The 14,220-nt window shown below is 38.6% G+C and overlaps 1 protein-coding gene across 3 annotated transcripts in view; it reads right to left on the reverse strand.

Annotated features, from left to right (window-relative positions):
- asic2 (acid-sensing (proton-gated) ion channel 2) overlaps nucleotides 1–14,220 on the reverse strand; it is a 402,742-nt gene that overhangs the window by 20,774 nt on the left and 367,748 nt on the right. For all 3 annotated transcript variants that reach the window (XM_032536465.1, XM_032536467.1, XM_032536466.1), the window contains one exon: nucleotides 7,406–7,556. In XM_032536465.1, coding sequence (XP_032392356.1) covers nucleotides 7,406–7,556 — 151 coding nt within the window. The remainder of the gene's footprint in view (nucleotides 1–7,405; nucleotides 7,557–14,220) is intronic.

Here is a 14,220-nt window from a genome sequence, read left to right on the forward strand (position 1 = left end):
CCAAAAAACAATAAGAAACACATAAAAGAGCCATACTATTGCACTGGGTGACAAAATGCCTTCATTACAACGGACAGTAAACAGTGTAAACAATTGCATCCCTGAGCAGCCTGCACAGTGACTTCTGCACCACATGAAAATATAGGCACTAACTACACTGGCTGTTCATTGTGATAAAGGAATATGTCACCCAGTGTGACTCTTTAGTGTATTTTTAATGGTATTTGTACAACAATCGAGTTCTTTAGCAAAGTGGAAGAAGCTATCAGGCTGTGACTGCATATGCAATAACTTAGGTGCATATATTCATTGTAGGTCTAATTATCTTTTCAAGTTATGTGTTAATAATAATAATAATAAAAAATAACAACTTTGTTATTTAACTAAACATGTTTGGGTATGGGCAGACATTTAATAAGATGCCATTTTCTGTAGTTATATCGTTGCTAAACACGGCTGTGTTGCTCTTGGTAAACTATTAGTAGCACTAATATGGGGACTGTAATACAAAAATATCTTATAAGAAACTATTAATTCAGCTCGTGTGTTGAACATTTGTCAAACTAAGTGCCTGCTGTAACACAAACATCAATGCTAATATATAGAATGGATATAGTATAGATATGACTTAGTAAGGAAATACTGAAAACAGACTTAACAGGAGTATATTCTCAGTGTCAATATTTGATGAATTTAAAAAGCCGTTTTGCTTCCATCAATTCACATGACATTCAAGATGAGACATCCACAACGATGATGTGAAAATCAACGTTTAAACCATTTTTTGACAATGCCATTGACATATTATTTATTACACAACATGACATAACACAGGAATAAGATTAGGGATAAAAAGACCAAACAACTGAGGTACAACACGGGTCCTAGGAGATTCCATGGTGATTTTTAATGAGGGGGTATTTCTGCAAACAAACTAGTTTGTACAATTTCTCTTCTGCCCACGTTGGAAGGCAAAAATGTTAATAGCTGGCTGTTTTCGAGAAGGGCGAGAGACACGATAATGATTTACATGTAGGGATATTATTGAAAGCTTGAGAGAGAAGATCAACTGTTTTTGGATTGTCGGTTACCAAAAAAGTGGGACACATCACCCACATTTCTGACATCAGGAAGGTGTCAGTGTTCGTTAGAAGGTTTCACACACTGTTCTACAATCCAACAAGCACTTCATTTGGCACATACTGGCCCTTCCAGACATGCACTGCTACTCGTGTCCACCGTGGCTGCTCATTATTTCATGTCATATCATGCTGTTGCTTCCAGTGTTGGGTCAACCACATTTCAGATTTGGTCTAATAATCCTTGAGTCCATTTTTGACTGTTCTCAGATCTATTATGGATAGGGCTTTGAAAATTAATTTATGCATTGTCAGTAGTTTTTTTTTTAGGGGGGGCTATATTGGTCAGGACACATGAGACACTGTATATTTTAAAGAAATTAAGCCATGGGTGAAATTCACACTAGGACTAGACGCTTCAAATGTCTTTTCTTGTCTGACAATAAGTAAAACGAGCGTATAGAACAATGGCCAAGAAAACAAAGGATTACCAAAAAAAAGAAGCCTATTGTATTGTATTGTTAGGAATTCAAAAAATGCATAATACTGACAGATCATTATATCAAAAGTTCCTAAAAACTTCTCTCTGATGCAATATTGTATCTTGTCTTTGATTGGTTTATGTTTTGATGTTGCCTGTGACCCACTAACCAAAGACAACTTTCTATCATTCTGTAATAGAGAATAATGATTTTTTAAATTTTAATTCTGATATTTACAGGAAATAACCTGCTCAGAATTCATCCAAATCACTTGTTTTATAAAAAAAATGTCCTGCAGTTTGTTTGGGTTATTGTACAGCTAATTGTTATCCATTGAATATAATATCAAATATCTATAAAATATCTAACTAAATCAAGTTTTTAGTGTGCAGAAGATACACTGATCATATCATATAGATACATACTGTCTTGTAGACAATAATCTTTTCCTCAGAGTAAAAAAAAGATTTATATCGTATATCTGTCTATTAAAAAATCTGCACAAAAAAAAGCGTCTGATGGAAGCAGAAGAATGTTTGTTCATCAGGTCAAATCAAGTGCAGAGTTGAAGTGGAAATTTCTTGATCCTATATCTCTACTTGTGACACTTCCCTTTGAGGTCTTTGGTCAGTGTGTGTGTGTGTGTGTGTGTGTGAGTGTGTGTGTGTGTGTGTGTGTGTGTGTGTGTGTGTGTGTGTGTTTGTTAGAGATCAGAGCAAACAGTAGCAAAAGATGACCAGGATGGTTTGTTATTTCTGACCACTATTAGTTGAAGTGTCTACTTCTCAACACTTTAAGTTTATACTTTGGCCTGCTTTAGAGTAGTTTAGATATTGTCTTATATGCACTTTTGTATGTGAAAATATAAACTAATCTCAGTTTAATTCACAAACTAGGTGCTGCAACAGAGAAACTGTCACATCATGCCAAGCTAAGATATTGTATATGTGTTCTGTTTGCACAAAATGTTGTTATCACAACTTTACTGTTGGGTGCACATTTACTTAGTGCAGCCTCAGAGACTAAACACAATTTACAACAAGACTGAAAATGAGATTGCTTGTGTCACTCGTGATACTGCAGTTATACCAACAATCAACAATAGCATTAATTAAAGATGTCATGATAAGACTAAAAATGAAAACCTTTCCTCTTTCTGCCATTTGTTCACACCAATGTAAGATATGTTTCCATCTTGTCAATCCAATTATTTGAAATTCACTAAAAACATTTATGTGAATAAAGCCAGTGAAAGTGTGTTCAATGGCTTTAAAGCGAATAAAAACTATTGCGTGATAAGGTCACATGCTGTCAAATGGTATATATCGGGTAGATCTGAGACATTTTAAGGTGTTTCTATTCATTTTTGCACTTAATGCGAACAATGTTTTGGTAGATGCTTAATATTGCAAGTTGTAATAGTGCTTGTGTGCCAGCTGATAGCAACATATTAAGCTATAAAAAGACAGAAACAACGCTATCAAAACATTGCTAAGATACTGCAGACACAGATGTACGCTATGGCCTTTTTCTATCTAAAATTATATTGAACAAGTATCTCGTCTCCTCGTTTGTCCACTTATAGCTGTCTTTCTGTCTTTTCTTGCCAACTGCAATGTTGGCAAATATAGCAAAAATACGTGGATAAAAAGAACTAAAACTTCTTTGTTTTATGGCAGGTAGCAACTATAAAATTTCCTAAAATGTAATTGCAATTCATTTATTTGGCAAATAAGGTTTCCATCAGCGTTTATCGCATACCTCGTTTACCCATTAAGAGAAAATCCAATGAGTTTTAATTTTATCAAATTTGACTGTTTCCATAAGTAATTTTTCATTCAATATTACTTAATTTGCATTAAAATGTGTGGATGGAAACATGGCTACTGTCCGGTGCTCTAAAAGAAGGACAGCTTGAAGTTTCCAAAAAGGCAAAAGCAACAGTTTCTCACAAACACACATACACACACACACACACACACACAGACCAAAGACCTCAAATGGAAGTGACACAAGCAGAAATATAGGATCAAGATTTTTCCACTTCAACTCTGCACTTGTTTTGACCTGATGAACAAACATTCTTCTGCTTCCATCAGACGCTTCTCAGAGTGCTTTTCACCAACGCATTGATTTAATAACTGCAGACACAAAGAGTGCGGAGGCAAGGCAAGATTTTAGCACTGCACTCAAATGCTTGTCGGGCCTTACTTGCCTGTTTGCCACACAAAATGGGAGCCAAGATCTAAGATTATGGATGGCACTTTGACAGAAAATAGGAAACAGAGGGAGACTGACAAACTGGTTGTGAAATACAAAGCAAATTGAGCAAAAGGGAGACATTATAGAACTTGATGTAGCATGCCTCTTTCTAAGTTCTCATCTAAGACAGAAGATTAAATAGAATTCTATAAATCAACAATTCTTTGCATATCTCTCAGATTCTCCATCAGTGCTATAAAAATAGACATCGTGGGTACACTGGTTGCTTGAAAACTCTGAAATGTCAGATTTTCTGTACATGAGCAATAATTTGATCTAAAAAAAACCTGTGATGTTTATGAATTGAAAAAAAGATTTTAGTCTCTGATATAAGAAGAAATGGAAGTTGAATGTCATCACAGTTTCACAGGCTGTGATGTGTTTGAAGGACTCGTCAGTGGAAACATTTAGTAATTCTGCTGCATGTGGTTGGTGCTGTGTGTAAACAGATCTCTTTGATCAGGACTGCTTGACAAATCTGATATCGAAGAGGCTGCTCTGCCACTGCAACTTTAAATTTCTTTAAAAAAAAAAAAAGGTTAATGTGTAGCAGGGGTTGAACACATCATTCAAACTCCCGCACCCCAAAAAAGTTTTGAAAGTCTGTGTGCTCAAATTCGTAGATACAAAAATGTTTTTAATTCCTAGTAGAGTGTGCATGTGGTGGAAAGTATATCTAATTCATTTGAAGTTACAATTCTAGGCGTTTATGAAATTAACAATCACAAAAACAAGAAGCTTGTTAACATGTTGTTGCAGAGAAGCAGCAGGTATCTGTGGAACCAAAGGTTCCACTTTGTAGCTCTTCACCATCTCAGTTGTCATTTATTTAACAATAAAACTGAAGCTACAAACTGAAATCCAACTTGAGGGCAAACAATAGTCTGATTTAGAGTCGTAATCACTCAGATTGATTTGTGTAATTATTTATGGTCTACTTGAGAAAGCCTTCTTTCTAGACAGCCACAGTACATGGATGGAAATAGCAGACAGACACATCCAATCCTTTTATTATTCTCATCACTGAGTGGTTCATTCAGCAACACAGTGAGGAGAAAACTAGGTATCCAGGCAACAGGCCATCTGTTTTCTCCCACCACTTAAACATATATCAGTCTTCACCACATGAGACATATTGTTTTTCACGTTTGTCCATCATGATGAAGTGACGAGGAGTATGATGGCTGCCCTGTAGCTCCCTGGACAGAGCAGTGTGGTAATAAAACCCAAGTGACCGACTGCTGGCCTCTGGATGATGGACAATAAGAAAGGGGAGCCAGGGGAAGGGAGAAGGTGTGGCGACTGGATTGAAAAAGGATCATTTGTGGAAGGTGATAGAGGAGGAGTCCCAATGTAGTGTGTGCCAATTATGTCTGCACAGCTTAGGGACCTAGTTTAGTTGAGGAGACACTGCGCTCCCTGCTGAGGCTGACTCAGCTCATCTGGGCTAATTAAACCACACAGGGATAAACAAGGGCACTGGAAACTGCAGCCTGCTGGGAGAGGGAGCAGTCTGTTCAAACAGAAATAAAACCAAGACGAGTTCAGGACAGGGGACTTAGGGACCTGCTGTCCATAGAAGAACATGAGGAGGATTGACAGGATGCTGACTTTTTGATGATGGATCTTCTTAAAGTTGAGCCTAGAGAAAATACGGTCTGCTGGGCTGCTCGTGGCTTGGCTAGCTGCACTGGGAACTCCCCCGCCTGCCCTTCCACTGGTTCAGACGTGAGCTGGCCATTCAATGAGCTTCACTGTGGAATTACTAAGGCGGGAAGCATCCCTAAATCACTCAATCTGAGCCACTAACAAGATCTCTAATCTGCAGTATGGGGGTAAATGTAAAGCTGCACTACTTTATATAAAAGATTATCAACAAATGCGAGGCAAATGACTCTTCAGAAGACACCGTTATTTATCAGCTCCAACTCATAAATTATCACGTGTTCGGCCCTTTTCTGGCACGATGCTATGACGCCCGTTGCCTCCGTCCGTGACTTCTGTCACCTCTGCCACAAAAACCATCCGTTTCCTCCCAGCAGTGCTTGAACAACAAAATAGTCAGCACAGAGTTTGAAAGAGAGACTGAATGAGTAACAGATTACATTCTTTTTAAACGTACGGGTGTTACAGATGTGTGTGTCTGTGTGTGTGTGATTGTGATTGTGTGTGTGTGTGTGTGTGTGTGTGTGTGTGTGTGTGTGTCTGTCTGTTTGGGCGGAAGGGGGATTGGTAGGCAATCAGGAATTTCATTTGAATCCAGTGTTTGTCCTTGGTTTCATTGAGATAATGTTGCATGGTGACTGCTTAATCTACTGAAGTTGATGAAGTGAAAGTGACGGTGTGTGAGTTTGGCGGTGTCTGGGGTGAGCACGATGGAGCGAGTGAGAGAGTGACGGTAAATGCAGAGCGATTGGTCTGAGTGGAATTTAAGTTTAAAAGAGAAGATATGAAGTGAATGTACGGCAAAGTTTGCAGTTTTGTGCAGCTTTGACCGTGACACAACAGAAGGAGAAAAAACAGACAAGCATACTGTTCTAAGACTATTTTTATTGGGTTTGAAAAAAAACGGCATGTAGAAAAAAGTATTAGGCACCTTAATAACACTAGAGTACTTTGTAATCACAATTGTTAACTATAGCAATAACAATAAGATTTCATCTGATGTACATGTATAATATTCAAATTATCTGTGGCGTGAGATAAAAATTGCCGATACAGTTCATCTTAAACAATTCTGGAGCTTTATTTGATTAAGAATTTAGGATTTTCTGTGTATGTTTCCGTGGAGAGATTTCATCTGGGGGACATTGAATAATCTCAGTGTTAATTATGGTTAAAATAAGTAATTATGGCCCAAAGGCTCAGCGTGGGACACAACTGGGGAGATTAAGATACTTTATTCACTGACTATGATGTCTGTGTAATTTGTTATTCTTTCCCATTGCATGACAAAATACTAAAAATAGAAGAAAAGACAGATTGAAGGCAAAAAAAGTGAGAGACCATTGTGTTAAATAAGGTGTTGCAGCATGTCTTTCATGTGACATAACATAACAAGCAAAAACTCTAATCTCATTTAAAACAACATAGTTTTTGTGGGAATGACAAAAAGCAGGCTTGAATACAAACATGCCTGAAGGTAAGCAAATGTTCTACAGAGGAATGACTCATATGTCATTTACTCTAAAGTCTCTCGGCTCTGTTTGGGTCCACTAAACATACCAGATGCAATCCACCAACATTAAGTGCATAGGTAAATGTCACTCGGTGTGACAACAAACTAGTGGTGGAGTGATTACATGATCGAGAGAAATAATAGAAGTACTGTAGAGAGGCAGCAAGAGATGTAGTATTCTTGACTTTATGAGCAGACATTTTATAAAAGTTTTATTCACTTTTACTGCTTACCCTGGTTTTGTTTCTAACTTGACTTAAACCACATGTTGAAAATATGACCTCATGAGTTGCATTTGAAGGCAGCATAAGATAAGCAAAAAAAAAAGTGACATGTGAAGTTAATGGTTTCACTCTGATATGTTCCAAGTAAGCAGGACAGGTGAGCAAGGTGGTCATGCCTACCTGTGTCCCCCCACACCGGCAGGTACTCGTCCTGCTGGATGTCCAGCATGATCTCCAGACCGTTTCCCGTCCCTCCCTTCATGGTGGTGCGGAGCGTCTTCCCCTCCTCTGCAGCGTTAAACATGTAGCACTTCCCATACCTGGTGAACACCTGAGAGGAAATGCAGAAAAAGAGAGAGAGAGAGAGAGGACTGATGTGATGACTTAGACTTAGACTTAGCTTTATTAATCCCCTTGGGATGACTCCCGCAAGGAAATTAAAGTTACCAGCATCCGATACAGCGTGAGAAAGAGAAAATAAAAATACAATACAAGAAACACAAAACACAAGAACAGACTTGGTAACCCTTACACATACACAGACACACTGAAAAGATAACATTGAAGAAGATACACTTGCTGAATTACACATTGATGGAGCCAATTTACTACCCTTAGCCAAGCGCAATTTAGAATCAAATTCACTTGCATGATGATAAACTACAATATGTGTTCTCGCATTATGATGTATAAAGAATTTTATGTGACACTTCCAATCTCAATATCACTTCAACAGCCAAATATTATCCATCTGTTTTCTCTTTTTGTATTCATCCCTTTTTGCTTGGCAGTTTTCACTCTATTTGCACTCCTTGGATTTATAAGCTTATGACATTGTCACTGCAAGTCTAAGCTAGGCATGCCATACATACTTACTGATATATTTTTGCAAGCTACTTAAAAAGGCCATTATTTTGAATGTGAATATATAGAATATCTCAAATGTCTGTATATAAATAGATAAGATACACAAGAGTAAGTGTTACAAGTTTGCAAGCCTTAGTTATGTCAACAAGTTTACTAAAACAAATTTTAAAAAAGACCACAAAAATACACATTTGGATAGATTTTATCCACCTTTTGTTTTATTAAAGGCCCGAGTGCCGACAGCGGCGAAGACCCTATTGTTACCTTCGTTCCTGGACTCAAGTAGATTTTTCTGGTATTTTTACTTTTGTGGCGACTTTTACTCCTTACATTTTATCGGTACTTTCTACTCCTTACATTTGACTAAATTTGCTTGATACTTGAGCTTTTTACAAAAGGTCGTCATGTCAGAGAATAGCAGGACACGCGTGTCACACTGTGAGCGGGCTCGTGCGCCACACAGAGAAAATGAGTGAAAAGAAAAAGAGACTAGTGGTCCAGAGGATAACAGGCTGAGATTGTGTGTGTGCGTCCTTGAGAACTGTAAATTGTATAACTCAAGTTGTCAGTTCATTTAAGCCTGTTGTTTTGATCTATAGTTTTGGCACATTTAAAGTAAGTTAGGTTAGGTTGCATGGTGCTTGAGCATCAACAGAGAGAAGTTGTCTCCGTCTGTGTATTAACAGACACACCACGGACGAAGTTTGATACCAAAATCAGCTCAAAATACAGTCCAAATGTAGTCCTCACTAACAACATTCATATCATTTCACTGGAGTTATCGTTATTATTGTTTGCATCATCAATACCATATTCAGTCTTTGGATTGGATGGGACTATACTGTACGCACCACTAAGCCGACTAGACAGATTCGGCGGCATTCTGCGTTCATTTGCAGCAAATCATTGCAGCTTGATGGCGCTAACGTTAGCACATAGTAGTACGGACAGCGACATGATTGAAAATGAAGAAAAAGGACATCACAGAGATTCGGCAGACAAGCAGCAAGACATTCCCGACCATTATCGGCTTTGTCTGAGTGAGATGTTTGAGATAGCAGGCATCAAGAATGACTTCAGGTGAATGTGCTGCGTAACTCGTCTTAATTGTCTGTTTAGTAATTGACATTTTATCCTTTATTTTCTTTCCAAAAGCCATATTTGAGCACAAACACATACATGTAGATTCGTTTAAATGTTAAGGGGAAGATTAGAAAAGAGAAACTGGATCTGTGAATTCTCACAAAATCACAATTGAATTCATATCTTGCTACTTAGTCCACATCTTATTAACCTGGAGTCCCAGTCTCTGTCACAATAATCATAATTGTATATGTGATGTTTTAGGCCTATTGGCAGACATCCATTTAAAACATAGGCAACAACATATAAAGAGCCTTTTTTCCATGTCCACTGAAGTTTCTCAGCTTGCACTCAAGGAACATATGTTTCTATGAATGCCATTCGCAAGGCTACTTTTAACCTTTATACTTTAAATAACTTCCCAAGCCTGTACTTTGTTACTTTTACTTGAGTAAGGAAGTTGAATAAAGAAAGAAGTAAAGAAGTTGCCATCTCTGCTTTCTGGAAATAGCAATGTTGCTACGCTGGCCGATCCCTACTGATGGCGGAGGTCTGCAGGACCTGGAGCTCACCGCCAGTGTTTCAGTTTGACTGTTAAAAAGTGTTTAGATAATTAAAAGGTATTTATTTAGAAGCGGGCCGGCTGCTAGTTAGCTAATGCTAGCTTGCTATTCCACCAAGCTTCCATGCTACATAAATAAGCCGGACAGAGTTATCCCTCCTCTGACAATATAAACCCTGCAAAACTCAATGCATGCAGACCTTCATACAGAGACTCCTCCTTCTCCATGTGTGTGTGTGTGTGTGTGTAAACAAGACAATGACACACTACTATTAGTATTGTATTAGTATTGTTATGTATGTGGTAAATTATTTCTTCATTCACTAGTGTCTCTCTGGACCACCAGCACATCCACCGTGTGGTTGTGAGGCATTTATGAATAATACATTGATTTAAAATTACAGCCTGCAGCTTATGTGTGAAGCAGTAGCAAACATGTATATATGACTGTAGTTGTGAGGTATCCACTCATGAATAGTGATCACCATGACAACCATCCACTTCAATTGCAGCAATGTCTGATTGAGGGAAAGTGACTTATGGGAAGAGTTTAATAGAACAAGAGCACAGACGCCCTCGGGACCCGTCAGCAAAATTTAAATTTAAACACTGATGCGGTGTACTTATATGACTTACAGATTCCAGTCTATGACATACTGTGTGTCCTGACTGTACAGTATGATCACTGTCTCATAGTGTTCACCGGTAGAGGACATGTGTATTGTACAACGGTTGTGAAGCAGTGTTGTAATTTAATTTGATCTTACTTTACTATACTTAACTTACACTTGACCCGGTATTAACATGCAGTCGGTATCAGAATAATTTATCTAAATGAGAAAAGTGCAAGTTGATGCAAATATGCAAATGTAATGTATGCAGAAGCGTTGCAATTGGACTATGATTGGATTGGCCAGTCCTGACATGTAAAAAGAAATGTGCCAACATGTTGGCAGGTCCCCTAACACAGCCTCATCCTGGTATCTTAAGCTGTCCAGCAAAAAACTGCAGACAAGCTCTTCAGCAAAGAAACAAAAAAGAGAGCCCATACAGCCGCATTTTTTCTCCAAGCTGCTTACAGTATAAGTAACGTTAGCCAAGTTTGCAAGGCTACAGAAAAGTCATGGTCTGTTTTTTAAGAATAATTAAATGCAATTCACTGGCTATAGTTATATATCCAGCTATACTCTCACAATAACAACTCTACAATCATGCAACCTTACTGCTGACCAACACTGTTGAGAAAGTTCCTTTTAAAACATATCCCACCACAGATTACTGTATCCTTGCCCTACAATGTATAATGTTCTCCCATGATTGTTCAGGATTGGTTAAAAAATTAGAGCCACTTAGAAAAAATTGGAGCCACTTGAAACACTTCTTCAATTCTGAGGGAGTGAAACACACACATGTAAGGGAAAGTGCACTGCCATTAGTTGTTTTCTTCAGTGAAGGAGTATTTAATGATGGATTTTTCATTTCACGCTCCTCCTCCTTTATTGACACTGGCCTTCTCATGGATGGTTTACTGACATGACTGATCGACTATCTAATGCCATACTGCCACAGAGGCGGTGCTGATCAGAAGAATATGAAGTACCACATTACAAGTTCATTCACCTTTGCAAAACAGAGATGCTCCTGACAGATATGTAACTGCACAAAATAAATGGTGCACCGTAGTGAGGGGGACAGCGGATAAATATTCATGACACAATCACTCCTCGTTTGCAGGTACAATTTGTTTTTTTTCTTCCTCACACAGGCCCCTTAATAAAAACATTTTGTCATGATGTCTCAGATTAACTTAATTTTTGCAGCTTTCTGAAAGCAGCTCGATAGATCGAGTGTTTGACAAAAGCACATATTGGACTTAATATTCCTTCACTTTTTTTCTTTTCTAAGCCATTGGTTCCCAATTGTCTACTGTCAACATCTCTCTCACCTCTGCCTTTCTTATATGGAATTTGCTTTCGGGGGGGGGGGGGGGGGGGGGGGGGGGGGGAGAGACACTGCTCTTTCATCTTTCACTCCTTTTCTCAAGCCTAATGATGTTTGACAGACAAGACCGGGACCAGGTCAGCTTCCCATTACATCTCAGCCAGACACAAAGAGTCCTCCTTTGCCACTAGATGAAAAAGACACTAACACAACCTTGACAGTGGAGTTCTGTTATTTTTGCAAATCCTCACCTGCTGACCCTGTCTTTGCCCCCCTTTTCTTTTCACTTCCCTCCTGATATGTCTCCACAGGTGGAGCTGTCAGATGGGAGAAGGTAATGAGTTCTCAGACCTGTCCAGAAATGCAGAGTAGCTCAGGAAACCCTACGCTGCCTGAAAAATGTATAATGGTGAAAAGACTTACAGTATCAATTCTCATTTTACAAGTAGATTGCGGTGGTGAAAAGGTGAATAGATAATATTGACTGTCACTAACTGTGCTAGGAAGTTTGTCTCAGTTATCATCTCTGTCAATGGAGTAAAACAAAGCCTGTAACAAACGAGGCCGTAATAACCCGCGCTAATGGCACTAGATCAATGCCAGCGAGCCAATACAGATTTCCATGGTGTCCAAATAACATCCTCTTATATAAGGTGTAACCTCTGCTTCCGTTTTAAAAATAGTTAACAAATTACAGAACACAAAACAGCAAAGAAACCCCATTTCCTAACCCCTCCAATTTAAACCCAATTAAGAAAAAAAATAATGCTGGATCCCACTATGATCCCTCTAAGTCTCTAGAGTTCATTTAGGTGTTTTTGGTGACAGCCCCATTTTCAGTGAAAGACTTTTGAGTCTGAGTTTTAAATGCCAAGGAGGGGTACTGTCACCCTCAAAAAAAGGACAAAACAAATCACATCTTTTTTTGTTTTTGTTTAACTGGCTAATCGAAGGCCAAATCTATATTCCCATCTAACATTTTCCATAGATACCCTGGGCTCTCTATAATTCCATATAAATAGTCATGTTTACAAGCTCATCCACTTACAGTACATGAATCATTTTCAATTGTACTAAGCATGGGAGATCAGATTTACATATTTTGAAGGTCATTATCTACAGTTATTACAAGATATTTTATAGTATTTGGTCATCCGCTGCAAGACTGATTTGATGATTTGTCAGATCTACTTTAAAAACCCTTTATATCAGGATCCTGTCTAATTGCTTCAGCTGGGGACTCGATAGCCAATATGAAAAATCCTGAAGACAAAGATCAATCTTGTCGATACATTCTGTCGAGATCTCTCCATTGGTGGTCCTTTTGGCCCAGGGCTCTTCATCAAGGGTTTTCACGCAATTAAAAAGCTTGGCCAATAATTTAAACAAATACAGTTCACTTGTGTAAACAGCTGCTGAAATTGCTATGTGTAATCTCAATGGTCTCTCTTGACGTGGCCAACCCACAAGTACTTTGTAGCTTCTCTAAGGTCGGGAGCATTTTAGCATTTTTCAGCTTGTTTTTTTGGTTGTACTGCTCGTAACGTTACTGTTTTTTTTTTTGTGTGTGTGTGTGTTTTTTACCAAGTCATCAACCTGGCTTCCAGCAGCAGCAGGCAGCTATTTTCATTGAAAAAGCTCTAAAAACCTTCTGGATGTTTCCTGCCCATATGACAGACAAAGTTAGCGATTAGCTGGTGAACATAGTGGAGCATTTAGCAGCTTAAAAACCAGACATTTCCCTCAGTAGATGATGAAGACCAAAACCAAATTAAAAGGAGAATAAAAATGAGACTTGCATTCATCAGGTGGCAAGAAATACAACTCCATGAATGCTAATGTTGCACCGTGTCTGCTGGATGAGCCAGTAGGCAACTGCTTACACACTGGCACAAATAATATTAATAGATCATTTATAAATGCTGGTGTTACAGTTTGTTTGCTGCCACCAAACGGCCAAAAGAGAAAAAAGAAAGTTTCATGCCTTGTATCAAAAAATAATGAAACAATTATATCCAGTTAGGACCGCTTTGTGCTGCTCCTGTCTGACTTTTAATTTAATTAGGTTGCTGTATAAAATGTCAGAGAAGTCAAACTCAGCTGCTGCCAATATCACATTAGTTTCCCACCTATCTAAGCCAGAGGTCTGAGAGCCGAGCAGCAAGCGAGGGCACGCGCAGCTCTGCTGCCAATTAAAATGCCTTTTGACCAACATAACACGTCTCATTAGTATTCACAGCTGCAAGCGTGCATGTCTGGAAGAGCGGAGCTGCAAACATGCCATAACCTCGCCTGTTTACCATTTAGTGCCGACCACAGAGTAGAAGTCAGAATTAACATGGCCATTAGTGTATATTCCTGTCATGTTGAAAGGTCAGTTGTTTGCACCAACCACCCACAAACATGCTCCTGGGTAACGCAAATAATTGGGAATATATACGTTTGCAAACTCACGTGCAATAGTTGAAATAACTGTATCTCTATGTAACTGACCTTATCTGAATCAGAATCAGAATCAGAAATACTTTATTGATCCCCGAAG

Source organism: Etheostoma spectabile, chromosome 15 (genome assembly GCF_008692095.1).
Source record: "Etheostoma spectabile isolate EspeVRDwgs_2016 chromosome 15, UIUC_Espe_1.0, whole genome shotgun sequence".
NCBI classification, from domain to species: domain Eukaryota; kingdom Metazoa; phylum Chordata; class Actinopteri; order Perciformes; family Percidae; genus Etheostoma; species Etheostoma spectabile.